This window comes from Artemia franciscana, chromosome 15 (assembly GCF_032884065.1).
Source record: "Artemia franciscana chromosome 15, ASM3288406v1, whole genome shotgun sequence".
Classification (NCBI taxonomy): domain Eukaryota; kingdom Metazoa; phylum Arthropoda; class Branchiopoda; order Anostraca; family Artemiidae; genus Artemia; species Artemia franciscana.
The window spans coordinates 34,424,154-34,443,414 of record NC_088877.1 but is presented as its reverse complement, the minus strand read 5'-3'; the positions used below and the strand labels follow the sequence as shown (position 1 = coordinate 34,443,414).

The window sequence follows — 19,261 nt, the reverse complement described above, 5'->3', positions numbered from 1 at the left end:
CCGTCTGGGGCCTAATAAAAATTAGGTTATCCAGAAAGGGTGGGGTTATATCATAATAAAACGTTAAAAATTAATTGGAACTTCGTGGAAGGAGGTAAAGAGTAAATCTCTTGATTCGACTCCTCATTGAGAAGTAAAATCAAACTTTCTGGAATGCCCCTTTAAAGAATGTAAATATACGACAGCAAATGTTTTAGACTATATTAGTGACTGTCATGTCAATAGCCCCCCCCAAAAAAAAAGAAAAAACGGAAAAAAAAGAAAATACAGTTCGAGCGATCTATCAGAGGTTTCCATGATCACTGTTGCGTAATGAACGTCCTTACCATGTATTTTCAATGTTTGATCACCAGACAGCAGTTTATACTGAGCTGTTGATAATAAGAATATAATAACAAAATATATTTTTAAGAATCATACAAAAGGATAGGTTTCACTCTCTTTGAAAACCAGACTGACATATACAAGAACTTCCCTTTGAAGAATATTGAGCTATAGTCGTGGAAAAATGTATATTAAACAATAATTACAGTTAAACAAAATATGTTTATTTTGATGATTATATATGTATATTATTTATATATTATAATATGTATGTTATAATCAATTATAGTTAAATCTGACGATAAATGTATTTTTTAAGGATCTTGCAACAAATATATTTGACTCCCAATTTTCAACTCTAATGACACATACTGGAATTCTTTTATAAGGCATATATTTACAAAATAAAAAAAATTCGTTAAGATTCGTGCATATAATTGTGAAAAATAAGTAGCAACTATCCCGTAAAAAACAAAAACAAAAAAAACAAACATGTACTCACATTATCTAAAGGTGGCTGACAGACTGTAAGCTGAACAGACTCTTTACATGATTTGATCAGTGATATTACATGATCACGGGGTGCATAATGAACATCCTCGCCATTTATTTTCCATATTTGATCACCGGGCAACAATTTATCTTGACTAGGTCCACCTTCCGTAACAAATCTGTAAAGACAGGCCACATAAATAATTACACAGTCAATCACAAACAAAAGTAATATGAAGCTGGAAAAGCATAGTAGGTTGCATTGAAAGTACAAAATGGAAAAAAATGGCTGATGATACCAAGATATTTTAATTGAAAATACTTCTTCAGCATGGCAAAGTACGTACATTTAGTGAATAAATAAAAAATTGTGCCACTCCTCAGTTAAATTTTTTAATCTAATCTATTCATTTAAAATTATTTTAAAATCAAACAGTTCGCGGTAACGAACTGTAGTAAGAAGTGACCCGGCTCAATAGTAACCGAAACTCCAAAAAACTGAATTTTGATACCAATAGTTGCATCAAAAGAATCATATTTTAATACTGATTTTAAATTTATAAGTTTCATCGAGTTCAGTCTTACGCATCAAAAGTTACGAGCCTGAGAAAATTTGCCCTATTTTAGAAAACAGGGGAAAAACCTCCTAAAAGTCATAGAACCTTAACAAAAATCCCATTCCAGGGGCGATCCTATCGACCCAGTGGTCCTAAAATGTAGCGAGAGGGCTCATTCTAACAGAATTTAGAAGTTCTAGAACCCTTTTTAAATGACCCAAAAGATTGGAGGGCACCTAGGCCCCCTCCCACGCACATTTTCTCCCAAAATCACCGGACCAAAATTTTGAGATATCCATTCTGTTCAGCCTAGTCGAAAACCTAATACCTATGTCTTTGAGGTCGACTTAACCTCCCACAGTCCCCGAGAGAGGAGCTACTAGTTACAAACTTTGACTTTTGTTTACATATAGTAACGGTTATTATGAAGTGTACAGACATTTTAAGGGGGACTTTTTCGCGTTGGGGTGGAAGTGGGCCGGGGGAGGAGTCACGTCGGAGGATCTTTTTGTGGAGGAATTTATCATGAGAGAAGAGAATTTCCATGAAGGGTGCGTAGGATTTTCTAGCATTATTTAAAAAAAAAACAATGAGAAACTAAATAATTTTTTTTCTCCGGGAAGTAATGATTAGCATTAAAACTTAAAACGAACATAAAACATTACGTTTATAAAGGGGTTCGTCTTCTCCACAATACCTTGTTCTTTACGCTAAAGTACTTTTAGTAATTTGAATTATTTATTCTACGGCCTTTGTGATTCAGGGATCATTCTTAAGGATTTGGGACAAAATTCAAGCTTTAGTGTAAAGACCGAGGTATTGAAGAGGGTTCAAACCCTCTCATATACGTAATAAAAATACACAAATATAGAAGTTCGTTACCTAAGTTAATTCGTAAGATACGTATGATTATTATTAACAAAAACGTTCGTACAATAAAAAAAATCTAGTTGCTTTTTCAAGTACCCAAAATTGGAAGGCAACTAGGCCTCCTCCCTCACCCCATTTTCTATCAAAATCATCCGATCAACTTATGAGAAAGACATTTAGCAAAAAAATTAATATGCAAATTTAGTTTTAATTATTCATGTGCGGTGAGCCAAAATCAAAACATGTATTTATTCAAAAACGTTCAGAAATTAAATTTAAAGAAAAGAAGTTTTTCTCAACTGTAAGTAAGGAACGACATTAAAACTTAAAACTAACATAAATTATTCCGTATATGAAAGGGGTTGTCCCCTCCGCAACGCCTCGCTCTTTACGCTAAAGTCTTTTTTTATTTTTGTAAAAAGTAGAGTTGTTACAGAGTCAAACTTTAGCGCGAAGAGCGAGGCGTTGCGGAGGGGACAACTCCTTTCATATACAGAGTAATTTCTGTTCGTTTTAAGTTTCAATGTCACTCCTTACTTACAGTTAAAAAATTTGTTTTTTTTATTTAGTTAAGCAAAACCTGGTTCAATAATGTATTAAATAAAATAAAATACATCATAGGCAGCACAATGGCGCTTCCTAGGTAAAGCGTGAAGTGGGCATAATATATTAATTTTTTTCACCTAGGCATTTCGTATGAAAGGAAGTGGGATGCAAACTTCAGAAGGGTCTTATTCAACTGGAAATTGAATGTCCTAGTTCCCTTTTTAAGAGTCAAAAGTGATTCGAGGACAATGAGCCCCCTCCCTTGCAGTTTTTTCCCAAAAACATCCAATCAAATTTCTGAAACATCCATCTTGGTCAGCATAGTCAAAAGGTCCAAAAATATGTCGCTGAGGATAATAACCCTCGCCACCACCCTTGGGGTGAGGGCAGCAAGTTATACAATTCGTCCATCATTTACATATAGTATTTGTTATCGGGAAAGAGTCAATGTTCAAGATTTTGTGTCTAGGAAGACCAAGTCCATTCAGGTGAAGCTTTCAGGAAATGTTGAGAGGAGTTTTGAACTAAATCAAAACGAACTATGTGATTGCGAGTTGTCAAAACAGTGAACATCAGGAGTGACTAAGGGTATTAAGTATGAACTTTCGTAGAATGACTAGGGGAAGAATTAGCTCATCAAAAGGCAATATATAGACGCTACTACCACTGCTACTACTATTACAACAACAATTGCTTCTACTACTGCTGCTACTACTTCTATTACTACCACAACAATTACTACTATTACTATTACAACTACTGTTTCTATGGTGACTTCTAATAAGGCTGAGGATATTAAAGTGAAAATTGCAAGAAATGCTGAGAAAGAAGTTGAACTAATTCAAAACATTCTATATGCATACCAGTTGTCAAAAGGGCACATCAGAAACATCTTATGAACTGCTTAGTGTATTAAGTTGAAACTCCCGGGGCATAGAAAGGAGAGAGAGAGAGAGAGACCTTTATTTTAGAACGACTTTCACAGCCCGTGGCACCGAATTGGAGCTTTACGTCAGGTATTACAGTCAGATAAAACTTGTCAAATAAAAAAATGGGAAAAACACAGATACAGACACACAGTGTCAGACAGACACTTGTCAGATTAAAAAAAAAAACTGACAATACTATAAAATCAAAGCAACAAATTAACTGATTAATAATCTTTACAAATGTAGGAATAAAACTCTTCCTGTTTCTCTCGTGGATTGGTGGGAAAGGTTAAAGGGTAGGGACTTTCTGGGAGTTGGGTCTTTGAGGTAAAAATCTTAAAGGTTGGAAGGGTGGGGGAATAAATCTTGGAAACGAGGGTTAGTCATGGCTTTATTGCCAGACCGGGTACACAGGAGGGTTCTAATCTTTGATACGGTAGTGAGCTGGAAATGCTTAAGAAGAAAGTGATATGGGAGTTTACCTTGACCATAGATAATTCTTAATGCTCGCTTCTGGACTGACTCTATTGAATAAGATTGGGAAGTACTTAAGCCAAAATGCCAAACCGGACAAGAATATTCAAGAACAGGGCGAATGAAACTTGTATAAAAGTGAAGAGCAGGGAAAGAAAACTTGAAGAGAAATGTAAGCGCAGAAAGTGCCAAATTAGCTTGCTTTGTGATGTTAGCAACATCCCACTTCAGATTCCTCGAGATAAAAGGAGGAATCACTTCAGATTCCGCGATATCAAGGAGCTTTTACTGCTGGATGGAGATCTCCAGAGGTATTGGCTACTTGAACGAAGTTGTATTCTTCAAGAAACTGATAGTCATGATATTTGAATTTTCGGCATTCACAGTCATGTCGGCCTGTGCAATATCACTGGAAATATCTTCCATGATTTCCATGCCTTAGCTCTTTCCAGTAAGGACATGTTGTCGAGAAATTTCAGCGGTCAGAGTGTTCAGCAGCAAGTCCATTTATCGTAATTGGAAACAGGAGCCGGCCAAAGTGGTACCCTGGGGCACACCAGAGTAAACTGGAAGAAGATCTGAACAGACATTGTTATACTTTACATATTGAGTTCTACTGGAAAGGAAAGACGCTATTATTCTAAAAAGATTTGTGTTAACATGAAATTTTTTAGGAGTTTTTCAACCACAACATTGTGGTTAATCAGATCAAAAGCTTTTTGGAGGTCTATTAGAAGTGGATTTAGCCAAATATCAGGGTTTTCCAAATTTTTATATGTTGTATCCAGTAAACTTACAAGATAATGAGTAGTAGAAATGCCACGTTGATTACCAAATTGCTTTGGGTCAATAAGTTCTTCAATTTTTGATTTGATCCAATCAGTCAGAAAGCTTTCATATAATTTCGAAAAAACTGAGGTGAGCGTAATTGGTCGAATCCCATTGAAACGCTGCTCAGCGCCCTTCTTCTGAATTGGCGTCACGAATCCCTGCTTCCAGGTGTCAGGGTAGCATCCATTTTCAGTGATCGTGCAGAAAATATCTGCCAGTGGTAAGGACAGCTTGTCAGCGAAGGCTTTGACAAGTACGATCGGAATATCCGATGGGCATGTATTTGTCCTTTTTAGGTTATTTATCTTCTTCTCGATGTCCTTTGGTGATATATGGGGGAGGTTTTCATCCTGACTATGGGGAACAAACTCAAGAGTCCCTGTGGAAAGTGGAGGTAATGCCTGGACAATCTTGGCGAGGTGTTTGCTGAGATCGTTAGCAGTTTTAACACTAGACTCATGAAGCTGGAAATGAATGTTACTAATTTGCATGCCAGGAAGTTTTTTGACTAGATCATACAACTTCTTAGGCTTATAATTAAAAATATCCTTCATAGTATTTTTATAGTACGTGGCAGCTGCTTTTCGAGCTTGTTTTTTTTATCATTTTACGCATTAGCTTCATCTTTTTTACCATTACAAAGTAAACAAATTTTTTCTTTGATCTTGGCTTTTAGAGGTTCATTAACGTAGGGTTTATCATTTGATCACTTTTTAGTTTTCTTTTCGGGAAAATTATTTTCCATAATTATCAGATAGCTTCCTTTGAAAAATTTGAACTTTGAAATTGACATCAGGAGTAGCTAGGACCTCAGCCCAGAGCTCTTCAGAAATCCAGGAGCCGAAACTGAGAATACCTTTGTAGGTTAGTGGGCAATGCAGCGTTTCCGTGACTTTGTATTCGACCTTCATTTGATCCAGTGATTGCATTCTGAGAATATTATGGTAGCTCCCTCCTAACAGTGGTAAGGCTTCTGGGTGACTGTAGAACTTATGCAAGTTAGTACAGATGACATCAAAAGAGGAGCCTCCTTTGGTTGTGGGTATATTTACCACTTGCTTTAGGTGTAGAACTCCACATAGGTATTCGAGTTTCAGTTCATTGGCATCACCAAAGAGTAAAATCCCAGTGTTTTGGAGCTTCGAGAGAGCAAAATCAGCACTGGCTTGAATTTTTTCAACGAACTTTCGTCGAATCCCCGCTTGCTGACCTGGGGAGTAATAAAATTACATACTAGGATATTGGACAGTGGACGAGGGAGTACTTTCGGTTTCATACTTATCCACATGGTTTCATCATAATCATCAATGCCGGGGATTGTGATAAGTTTTGGACTAAAAGTCAATATATTCATACTACTACAGCTACTACTGTTACTACTACTGCTATTACAACTACTACTACTATTTCTACTACAACTATCATGGCTCCTATTGCTACTAAGTCTAGGGGTATGAAGGTGAAAGTTTCAGGGAATATTGATGCGAAAGTCGAACTAAACTAAAACATACTCTCTGCATGCAGGTTGTCAAAAGGACATGTCTAAGGACTACTGCTACGACTGCTACTTATACTACTACTACTCCAGTTACTACTACTAAAGCTAAGGGTCTTAAATTCATAATTTCCGGGAATGTATAGAGGATATTGAACTAAATCCAAAGACACTATGTGCTTGCAGGCATTCAAAAGGAGGTATCAGCAATGTCCAAAGAACTGTTTAGCGTCTTAAGTTATTTAGGAGCATGTTAAACTAAATCAAAAATTGTTATGTGTATTCAGGTTGGCAAAAAGACGTATGAGTAACTTTTAAGTTGAAATTTTTCAGTGTATGTTATGGGAGATGTTGAAACAACCAAAAGGTACTGTATGCATACTATACTACTGCTATTTCCACTGCAACTGTTAATCCTAAGGCTATTATTAAGGCTAACGATATTAAGGAGAAATTTTGAGCAAATGTTGAGGGGTATGTTGAATTAGATTAATCATACCGGGTGTGAAGAGCCATAAAAAAACACATCAGTAGTATATTCAGAACGGCATAGGGTATCAGGTTGATGATTTCATGACATTTTGAGGAGTATTTTGAACTAACAAAGATATACTATGTGCATACTACTACTACAAGTAGTAGTATACTACGACTTATACTGCTATTAGTACTACCGTTATTACAGCTAATGATTTTAATGTTGAACTTTCAGGGACTCTTGGCATTAGGCTAAACGAAAACCCACTTTGTGAGTGCAGTTTACTAAAAAAAAGTATAAGAAATATCTCAGAAGCGACTTAAAGGATTAAGTTGGGAATAATAAAGGCATGAGAAGGGGACGTTGAAACTAGACCAAAAAGGCACGATATGGATACTTTTACTGCTACTACTACTAATACTACTACTACTATCACCAATACTACTACGAATGTTCTTGTTACTACTTCTGCTACTACGACCAGTGCTATTGTTAATGCTAAGGATATTAGTAAAAATTTTCAGGGATTGGTGAGGGTGGTGTTGATTTGAACGAAAATAGTCTTTGGGGTTTTATTATTGATTTTATTTAAAATAGTCACAAGGTCTAACAGCTTTACTCCCCTGGATGCCATGCCTCCACAACCTTGGGGCAACGATTTTAAATTATACAATTTTACAATTTTTAACATGCTTGATTTATCATTGGTAAAGTGGGAAATGTTCCTGGGTGGTTCCGAAAAGATTATTGGTACTGAGGTAAAAGGAATATCTGCAGTATCTTAGGGAATGAAATATATTACAAATAATTTCTTTTATATTTACAACATTATAAAAACTAGAAATTGCAGTGAAAAAAAAATTGAATCGCTGCATTTCCAAGAATTACTATCATTATATATAAATTATTAAGTTGATTTTCACTAGTTTTTTTTCCAGTCGTCTTGATTATTGTGCTGATATTGTATTTATTTTTTGATGATGTGTTGAAAAACAAAAGTTTAGTTTTCAGAATACATTTTGTTTTCAATAAAGCGCAAATGACTTTAACGGTCAAGCCATGGTCTTTAACAGTCAGGAAAGGGGGGAAAGAGCAGTAGTCAAACTCTTGTTTGTTGTAATATTTGTTTCTCTTAAGTTTGACTTGAACATTCAATTTAATTTTTACTCGTTTTAAGATTCATTATTAATCAATATTAGTATCTGCTATCTTTGTGTTTTCTATGATCGTTTATTTCAACTTCTGTTCGTTTTGGGTATCATTTATTCTTTAATAATAATTTTTAGGCCTTTTGAGTATGAATTATTAGAGAAATTTATTTTTGCTGGTCTTAAGTTTAATACAGTTCTTTACTTTTCTTTGATAACTTAATTTTCAGAATTTTTTTAATTAATTTAAATAGAAGCATTCTCGTGTACTTGAAAAGATTAAATCTTACCTAACTATCACTGGTTTTTCACTCCCTGCAACAAAACCAAACCCCATCTCTGGGTGTCGTTGAAGTTCAGCATCTCGTGGCTGAGGAGGCTCGTCGTACCAGTCTTTCCTAGGGTCTTCATAGGTGGTGGTTTTATTCAAGTGACTAAAATAAAATTTTGAGGTAAAAAAAAACATTTTCTAAGTTACCTAAGGATGCTAACGGAGTTGATGAAATTGTGTAGCAGGTGGTTTTATACTGAAACTGAATAAAAGGAAATTCATTTGAAGTTCCACTCAGTTGAATTTTATATTTTGTGAAACAAATTTAGAAATAGTTAAACTTACTGATCGATGACACTGGCTGAGACTGGAGTCTTATTTCAGAAGTTAAAATGGTTATATCTGAAATAAAAAAAAACCTTTCTAATCTCGTAAATTTAGGCTCCATCTGAAATTGACGCACCTTAACGTCTGTTTGCTATTCTCGTAACATATCTATCTAGCGCCCGCTCTGACAAAATTATTCTTTCTTCGAAAATAAACATAACCTTCTGCACAAAAGAAAGAGTAAAAATTCACAAGTATATTTTAAATCATTAAAAGACCACGATTCACAAAATCCTATTTTCTTTCTAGCACCTTTTTTCATAACACTTTCAAAATAATTTTGATTTGCAAATTCTTCAATAAAACTGCTTCTACTTTCCACTGTGGGAATAAAGAAAAACATCCAATATTTTGAAAAACCGGCTTTCTATATGTCTAATAGAGAAGAAAAAATATATTATTGAGTTTCTGACACTTGTAAATTATTGTTTGTGGCTTTACGAGCTGAAGATGTTGCCCTTAATTTCCCTAATGTCATTCCCAGAAGAGTCAATACAAGAAAGTCAACAAAATTATGACCCAAATGGGATTTGTCAATATATGAAAATAACTCACCGAAGTAGGTAGTGTTGTGGGACGAAATTAGCATCTTTAAAGGAAAAACAAGGGGTGAGAAACCTACACTGATGCAAAATAAAGCTGGTTAGGATACTTACCTAAGCAAGAATAGCTTCCAAAAATTTATCTAGTAATTAATTGTAAGTGTTTACTGGAATTATTTTGATAATTAATTTATCAATTGAAATTTACAGTAAATTACTCTGATTAAGAATGAAAGCCTGTTATTTTTTTTTGCGCAAAAAATAATAAAAATGATACGCACATGGTTAGTAAATCGACCGTATTACTTTGCAGTGAAAATAAACATAAGACACTCAGAAAAAAAGTTAACATATATGTACATACATAAGAACATGTATGCATATAAACCCAATGCACATATATGCATGGGAAACACATTGGTTGCCAAAGTAAACCCGTGAAGACAAGATGTATAGGGGAAAAAATCCTACTTATTGTAATTTTTCCACTAGTTTACATTGATTGGTAAAGTCAAATTCTGGTTTGGGAACAGAACTTTACAAATATCTACCCTATTTTAGTACTATAAAATCCATACACATTTTTTATGAGAAGATGAAAAAAAAATTAAAGCCAGATTAGAATTTCAAAAGCCCAAATTCCAAAAATAGGTTTAGTTTGGCATAAATCGCAAACATGGGTGCAACTAAAAATGCAAGAGGGCAGATAAACTTAGAAAACTCCCCCTTGAAAAATACGGAAAAGCGAGTATAAAGTTAAGTCCAAAAGAAACTGGAAATATACCCCTTCCCCCAGCTGGCGAGTTGCCACCTAAGAAAATCCTTAGCTATATCTACGATGGTGAAATGAACGATGATGAATGATGGTGAAGTATAGTAAACAGAACAAAGGTGAAGTAGACACAAGTTTTATAGTAGAAAGACTTTAAAAGCTTCGTCTTACACTAAAAATTAGTTTAAAAATTAGTTAAAAAATCACCCAACTTCACTTAACCTACTTTTGAGGGGGATAATTTCTTTTTATTGTTAATGAATTGTCTACTGGTAAAACAGGACCAAGGCTTCTATAAACACTGGCGGAGACTTGGTTATTTATTAGATAAATAAAAAAAAACTAGTTTTTTTAACTGAAAGTAAGGAGTGATATTAAGACTTAAAACGAATAGAAATTACTCCTTGTATGAAAGGGGCTGTTCCCTTCTCAATGTCCCGCTCTATACGCTAAAGTTTGATTCTTTCTCTCAATTCTACTTTATTAAACAGTAAGAAACTGTAGTAAGGAGCGATTCGAAAACCGATAATACTTGATATTTTTAGGAAAGCTAAAAGTTACTTTTCTGAATAATCCTTACATTTAAAAGGTTTTTTTTCTAAATTATCCAAGTTTTTCGGCTGATCAGTCAATTAAGACCTTAATTCTCTGATCATGCTTCATTTTTCTCATATTTTTGGTTTTTGCTTCATTAAAAAGCCAGTGATTTAAAAGGCCATTAAAACTACTAAAACTTTTACCTTTTATGTACGAAAGAATATTGAACAAAAGACTTCAATGATAGTATCAAAAAAGTTCTTACACCCTTGATCAGAGTAAAATGTACTCTGGCATAGGAAAAAAAGCCATAAATAAAATAAATAAGCCATAAATAAATAAAATTAAATCGAATGCTTAGGATACCTTGAAATATCATTTCTGCTAAAAGATATGAGATCTTAGTAAATTGATCAGCCAAAAGCAGACCTATTCACAAAATAATTTCAATCAGGAATACTCATTTGAACTTTAAGTCACACTATTTGGCCTTTTTCATGAAATTTTCTCGCTTTAAGACAAAAACATGGATCTCAATGTCGCTTTAGAGAGAGTCACAGAGATCGCAGATTTTTACCGAAAAAAGCCAAAAGTTTTCATTTCATATTTCGTACTTACTTCAAAAAAAAAGCTCTGGGTGTCTACCTTCCTGTTCGATTCACAACACTTTTCTTTCTTTATTTATTCTTTCTTTTTATTTCTTCCTTTTCAGAGCACCTGATTCTGTTTTACTCATATGAAATTAAATTGATTTCCAACGAGAATATTTATTTTAAACTTTAATAAGTCACATACTTGGCCTTTTTCGAAAAACTTCTTTAATTTATGAAAAAAAAACATTAATCTTTATATCCTCTAAACAGATTTCTATTTAAAAAAAAAAATTCATTTCGTATTTCTTACTTATTTCTGAAAGAACAAAAAGCCCAGAGCCTCTACTCTCCTATTCTATTCAGGCGATACAGCAATATTTTCATTTGGGAAAAGATGAAATGACCAATATCTTTCTGTTTACATTTAGGATGAAAAGCAGTATATTTCCATTTTTCAAAAAACCTGAGATTGAAAAACTCTTTCATAAAAGTAATTTAGATCTTTTTTAAAATAGGCAAGCCATACACAGTTTCTCATTTCGTTATAAAGCGGCTAACTTTCTTTCAAAAAGTTCGCAGTGAAATACTGTACTTAAGGAGTGAACCGACCCAATAATCACCAAAACTCTAAAAAAACAAAATTTTCATGGGGATAAATGAATTGGCTTTTTTATCCTGATTGCAAATATATAAATTAATAAGTTCAACGCTGCTTGTCAAAAGCTACAAGCCTGAGAAAGTTATCGTGATTATTGGAAAGGGGGAGAAACGTTCGAAAGACAAGATATCTTAATAAAATCTCAGCATCCACTTCAGTGTATCAGAAAACCCTACTGCTGAGGTTTCAGGCTCCCATCTGCAAAAATTTGGAAATTTAAACTTTTGCCAGTTTTTTTCGTCTTTTTGTCATTTCCCAATGGTGATCATATCAACCCAGTGGTGCTAGAAGATCGAGAAGGGCTCAACCAAGAGGAAATCATAAGTTCTAGTGCCCTTTTAAGTGACCAAAAAGAATGACCAAAAAAAGTGACCAAAGAGTGACCAAAAAAAGTGACCCACGCTCCTTATCCCCCCAAGGTCATATCATCAGCATTTTATATAGTCTCTTTCTTCAATATAGTTGAAAGGTCCAATAACTGTACCCCTTGGGATAGTTTGACCCCCACCACCTTTAGGGAGAGGGCTGTAAGCTATAAAATTTGTCCATTAATTACACATAGTTTCTGTTATAACGATGAATATAGACATTTTTGGCTGGAGGAATTTTCTACTGGGGGGGGGGTATATTTGGCGGGGAGAATTTTCCGTGAGGAATGAAGTTTCTAGGGGTTAACTTTCCAGGGGGGAATTAGTTCACACGGGGGGACCTTGCCAGAATTTCTATAAAAACTCATAATTATCTGTCTTACATTATCTTTGGCGTCTCAATTTTATATTTGGAAATATCCCGGGAGAATTGTTCTGGGGAGAGCTTCCGCGGGGTTGGAAGTGTCTGGGAAATTTTCCGATGGGGGGATCTCGATTGGGAAATTTTCTTTCTCCGTTGGGGGGGATTTCCGGGAAAATGGGGAGTGGAATTGGATTTCTCTGTATCATTCTGAAAATGATCAGATATTAAATTAAAAGAACAAGTTTTTTTCTACTGAAAGTAAGGAGAAACATTAAAACTTGAAATCAGAAGAGATTATTGGTGTATGAGGGGGCTATCTCCTCCTTAATACCTCGCTCTTTACGCTAAAGTTTGATTTTTGTCCCAATTTTATAAGAACAACTCTTGCAACTCGGAAAACTATAATTAACTCATTTATAAAAAAAAAAGGTAATAACAGTAAGTGTAGTAATTATAGAGGCATTTCTATAGTTACTGCAGAAGGCAAATTAATTAGTATGGTGATACTTTTTAGACTTAGATAGGCTGTAGCTGAAGTTTTAAGAGAAGAACAATGGGGTTTTAGGAAGGGTAGAGGAGGAGTCAATCAAATTTTCACGCTTAGATTAATAATTGATAAGTGCCTCAGGCATCAAACGCCTTCATTCCTCAATTTTATTGATTTTGAGCACGTATTTGTATCAGCTGATAGAAGATTTTTAGCGCAAGATCTTATCTTGCTATATGGTATGGTATACCAGAGAAATACATTAAAGTGATTCGTGTGATGTATGAGAATAACATTCCTGCGGTTAAGTTAGAAAATGTGGTTAGCAGCTGGTTTCGTATTAAATCAGAAGTTACGCAGGATTGTGTCCTATCCCTTTTCATATTTATCATTCTGATTAACTTTATTGTAAGTAGCACAACAAAGGCAATGGAAGAACGTGGAATCGATTGTGGAACTAAAACTCCCCTATACCTAGATTATGCTGACGATTTAAACATCCTAGATTAAAATGTTAGCAAAATGAATTCACTTATTTTGCGATTTATAGCTAAGGAGAAGGAAAATCAAGTGGACAGCTTCACATACCTAGGTAATATTATTAGTAAATACGGTGGGTGCAGTGAATATGCTAAAAGTAGAACAGCCATGGCCCAGGGTGTTTTTCTACAAGTAAAAATTTTGGAAAAAGAGAAAGATAAGTCTGCAAACCAAGAGAAGAGTATTGGTAGGTACAGTGATGACAGTGGTCAAATATGGTTCTGAAGCGTGGGAGCTCCAAAACCAAGATAAGAATATTGGAAGGTACAGTGATGACAGTGGTCAAACATGGTTCTGAAGCGTGGGAGCTCCGAAAAATGGAGGAGTATTTGCTATATGTTTTATAAAGAAATTGCCGACGAATTGCCGTGCCCTGTGAGGCATGTCCTTATGATTTTCACGAAGAGTCCTTGACTTTTCAGGGGTGTTTTCCTTTTTTCAAAAATCAGGCAATTTCTTTCAGAATCGTTGCCATTAATGGGTTAGGCGTCTTTCGTATACATATATTCAAAAGAGTCTTTTAAGAAATTTTATAGAAAACAATTACAAAATTTCACTTTCTAAACATAACAACGGGAATTTTCATGGAGGTCTTTGTCGCTTGCCAACACTTTATCTACTTTCTAAGAAGGCCATTCAATATTCAGTTTATTAATTTAGTTCAACATTTTTTTATTCCTATATGAGAGAGAAACAGAGTGCTCATTCCTAAAAAGTCTTGTGACTCAAAACTTTCATTCTTTTGAGTGGCTTAAAATTTTACACACACAATTTCAAAACCAATCAAGTTTGAAAAAAGCAGGGTTGTATTTCCCTCAAGATATAACGAGCAATATGATTGGTTTATAACAATTCATCATAGATGCAAACCAATGAAATTAAAGCACTTTTTTTTACCTTGGAACTATAGCGTAATTATCCCTCTTTTTCTCTTTGCTCATACTTTTGCAATCTTCATATTGAAAATTTTATATTCTTCTCAATGCGATTTTAAAGAAAATGTAATTAAGAGTGAGAAACCGAATTTAGTGAATTTCGAATATGGAATCTCGACGGTGAAAAGAGTGAAAACTCTCCCCCCTTTGTTAAAGTTTATATCGTCCAGACGAAAATCATTAGCGGAACTATTATACATCCAAAGAGGGAAATAAGTGAATTTCCAAGGAACTTCTAATTAGACTAAAAAAGTTAGCAGCTGAATAGTTAAAATTACATTTAAAAAAAACTTAGAAGGTTTATACAAAAAGACTAATAAGTAAAAAGAATTCAAAAAAAAATAAGACTAGACATGAAAGGCTTCTATTGCCAATGATGTAGAAGTTGTCCTTGAGTAGTTAGTAACTTTACAAAAACTAGCTGTTTAGCATGAAAATAAAGAGCAATAACAAAATCTGAGACTAACAAAAGCGATTCCGTAAATGAGGGTGGCTGCCCCCTTCTTAGCCCACCATTCTTTAAGCTGAAGTTTGTCTTTGTCCCATTTCTTTAAGAATTAAATAAAAAAAAAAACAAATCTTTTTAACGGGAAGTAAGGAGCGACATTAAAACTTAAAAGGAACAGAAATTACTTCGTATATGAAAGGGGCTTCTTCCTCATCAACGTCCCGCTCTTTACGCTAAAGTTTGGCTCTTTCTCTGAACTCTACTTTTTAAAACAGTTAAAAAACTTTAGCGTAAAGAGCGGGACGTTGAAGAGGAAGCAGCCCCTTTCATATACGAAGTAATTTCTGTTCGTTTTAAGTTTTAATGTCGCTCCTTACTTCCCGTTAAAAAAAAACTTTTTTTTTTATTTAATTTCTGAACGTTTTTGAATCAATGCATGTTTTGATTTTGGCTCTCCGCAGAGGAATAATTAAAACCAAATTTGCATATTCTATTTTTGGCTAAATGGCTCTCTCATAGTTTTGATTGAATGATTTTGAGAAAAAGGAGTAGGGGAGGAAGCCTAGTTGCCCTCCGATTTTTTGACTTAAAAAGAACTTTGAATTTTAGAAACTAGAACTTTTAATTTTTTTCGAATGTTTTATTAGTAAAAGATATACGTAACTTATAAATTAGCTTACGTAACGAACTCTTGTATTCTCATGTTTTTATTACATATATGAGAGGGTTCGCCCCCTCGTCAGTACCCCGCTCTTTACACTAAAGCTTAAATTGTGTCCCAATTCATTAAGAATGACCCCTGAATCACAAAAGCCGTAGAATAAATAGTTGAAATTACTAAAAATACTTTAGCGTAAAGAGCGAAGTATTAGGAGGGGGAGGTGAGCCCCTCATACGTGCAATAGTTTCTGTTCGTCTTAAGTTTAATGCTGCTCCTTACTTCCAGTTGAAAAAACTTTTTCATATTGATTTTTTCATTGTGTTTTTTTTTAAATAATGCTAGAAAGTCCTGCACTCCCTTCATGAAAATTTTCTTTCCCATTTCAAATTCTTCGATGGAAAGTTCCCCAAACATATCCCCCAGAATATCCCCCTCTTCTCAACCCCGCCCCCAACTAAAAAATCCCCCTGAAAACGTCTGTACACTTCCCAATAACAATTACTATATGTAAGCACTGGTCAAAGTTTGTATCTTGTAGCCCCTCTGACAGGGACTGTGGGGGAGTAAGCGGTCCCAAAAGACATAGTTATAAGGTTTTTCGACTACGCTGAGTAAAATGGCTATCTCAGAATTTTTATCTGTTGACTTTGGGAAAATAATTGGCATGGGAGGGGGCCTAGGTGCCCTTCGATTTTTTTGGTTACTTAAAATGGGCACTAGAATTTTTAATTTCCGTTAGAATGAGCCCTCTCGCAATATTCTAGGACGACTCAGTCGATACGGTTACCCTTGGAAAAAAACAAAAAACAAACAAATTAACACGCATCTGTGATCTGTCTTCTGGTAAAAAATGGGAAATTCCACATTTTTGTAGATAGGAGCTTGAAACTTCTACAATAGGGTTCTCTTATACGCTGAATCTGATGGTGTGATTTTCGTTAAGATTGTATGACTTTTAGAAGGTGTTTCCTCCTATTTTCTAAAATGAGGCAAATTTTCTCAGGCTCGTAAGTTTTGATGGGTATAACTGATCTTGATGACACTTATATATTTAAAATCAGCATTAAAATGCGATTCTTTTGATGTAACTATTGGTATCAAAATTCCATTTTTTAGAGTTTCGGTTACTATTGAGCTGTGTCGCTCCTTACTACAGTTCGTTACCACGAACTGTTTGATGACTGTTCAGTCATAAAGGCTGGTGAACCTGAATAAAAACGTATTAAAAGCATTACTAGAATTAAGTGGGGTAGCCATCCTCATATACAGAATAGTTTCTCTTGTCGCTATTTACTATCATTTGGATCTGCTATTTACTATAATTTGGATAAAATCTGTTTTTTAGTGAGTTTCTGTTCGTTTTTAAATGCATACCCAGGGCTACCCTAAATGCAAGGTATGCTTCCGCCCCCTTAAACCCGAATCTTTAAATCAAAATCTAACTTTTTCACGGTATTACTATAAGGAAAAAAGCTAATTTAGTGCATTTTTTGTTGAAATAATTTTACAAATTCACATTTTGAACACGGTGGTTTTAGGACTTTAATTCCATTGCTGTTAAATAACAGCCAGAAAAATAGAATTGCAGATGCATATCTATTAATCACAGCTTTATTTTTTCGAATTTTGGTTTCTATAGAAGGGGTTGCTCTTTACCTACGGTTTGTTTAGTACGATATGTTGAGTCCAAGGTTCTTTCAAATTTGAAGGAGTCTGACTACTCCCTCTTTGACCCCCCCCCCGTTTTACTACCAAGATGAACATTCGTAAAAAAAAGCTGATAATCATTTCTGAAAAAATTAACCCCTTGAAGTATATATTATGAAGTAGATTTCAAATATCAAAAATTAGTTTTAGAATCTTTATTTACTTGGCTTTAACAAATTTTTTTCCGAGTATCTACATAGGCATATCACCCCTGGATTTTTTTTGAAACTAAAGCCCCTGGTCGCACTTGGCCCCCCTTCCAAAAAATTTCATGGTGGTGCTCGCGATGCCTCCCCTGCTTCTCTAGTATGTGCCGTTAGGAATATGAGCGAAATCTTTTATAGCACACAGAAAAAGATTCTGTGCAATAAGAGGGGTGCTATCATCCTAAAACAACAAAATTGCAGGCATAATCAAAAAAATATTCCTGGGAATAAATGGTGATTCGAGATTGATTTTTCCAACTTGCCTCTCCCAGCCTCCTTCTACACTCATCTGACCACCTATAGTCCACCCCACCCCCACATACATAAAGATCCAACATCCGTCTTCCATAATTTTGATGCACAATTTTACACCATGCTTTATTTTGTAATAAAGAAAACGGTAATAAACTAACCGTTTATCTTATATAGACGGTATACATCTTTACGAACAAGTATGGCACCTCTTTGGTTTTGCTATCTCAGAAACTGGAAAGCTCTAAACGTAGTTTTTCAACTATTTTAAATCGATTGACTGTCTAAAATTTCTCACTCGGTGGCTTTTGGGCATCTTTTGGGCCATAATTGTCATTCTCCGCCACAAAGTAGCACTAAATACCACTTTGATGTGACACAATTTTGTTTACTACTTCAAAAGGTCAGTGAAACTTTTAATTTTCTTTTTAATGAGCCTTCTTACGATATTTTAGAACAAGCAGCTGGATACAGCTACCCTTGGGAAAAAAAACGACCAAACAACTAAATATGAACCATGATCATCCTTCTTAGAAAGAAACAACTTTCTTTTTAGAAAGAAACAACTTTCTTTTTAGAAAGAAACAACTTACCATTTTTGTGGATAGGGGCTTGAAACCTTTACAAAAGAGTTCTTTGATAAGCTGAATTCAATGGTGTAATATTTATCGATGCGACTTGTCGTTTAAAGTATGCATTGCCCCTTTTTCAAAAATGGGGCAACCTTTCTAAGGCTCGTCATTTTTGTTGGGTAACTTTAATCTTAATAAATGTCCTATATTTGAATTGATCAAAAAGCATATTCTTTTGACTTACATTACTTTATCAAAACTCTTTTCTGCAGATTTTGGCTAGTATTAGCACAAGTCACTTCTTGTATTCAGTTTGTTACCACGAACTGCTTAAAATATATGAAAGTAAACATAAAATACAATATTTTCATCTAAACTTCGATGAAAACTAAGCCCCTGGTAACTATTACTTCCTCCTTCTGGAATATTTTTAAGTTACTCACGAATCCCCCCAACTATCTCCGTTTTGTATCTGTAAGGCCATGAATGTAATCTTTTATGTAAAAAAGACAAACATTTTTTCTACAAAATCAGACGGCAGTCGACCTTAGCACCGTATTCGGGCTTATTCCAAATGAAGGGAAATTCGTTATCAAGCTCTTCCCTCTCAAACCCTCCTTCATATGTGTTAACTTTCTCATAAATTTAGAGAATTCCCCCCTCCCGGATACCACTATTACAGAGGAATGACCCATCGCCCTTCCTTAGTAATAGCTCATTTGCAATTATTCATTGCTATGCATAATTTTATCATATATCAAGGGAATAAACTTTGTTAAATGGAGCTTCAAAATATAATGTTTGTATTAACTGTTTG

General features: G+C 34.6%; 1 protein-coding gene across 4 annotated transcripts in view; it reads right to left on the bottom strand.

Moving 5' to 3' along the window:
* LOC136036401 (uncharacterized) overlaps positions 1-19,261 on the bottom strand; it is a 425,531-nt gene that overhangs the window by 213,429 nt on the left and 192,841 nt on the right. For all 4 annotated transcript variants that reach the window (XM_065718603.1, XM_065718604.1, XM_065718606.1 and 1 more), the window contains 2 exons: positions 8,435-8,578; positions 827-995 (listed from right to left, as the gene is read on the bottom strand). In XM_065718603.1, coding sequence (XP_065574675.1) covers positions 827-995; positions 8,435-8,578 — 313 coding nt within the window. The remainder of the gene's footprint in view (positions 1-826; positions 996-8,434; positions 8,579-19,261) is intronic.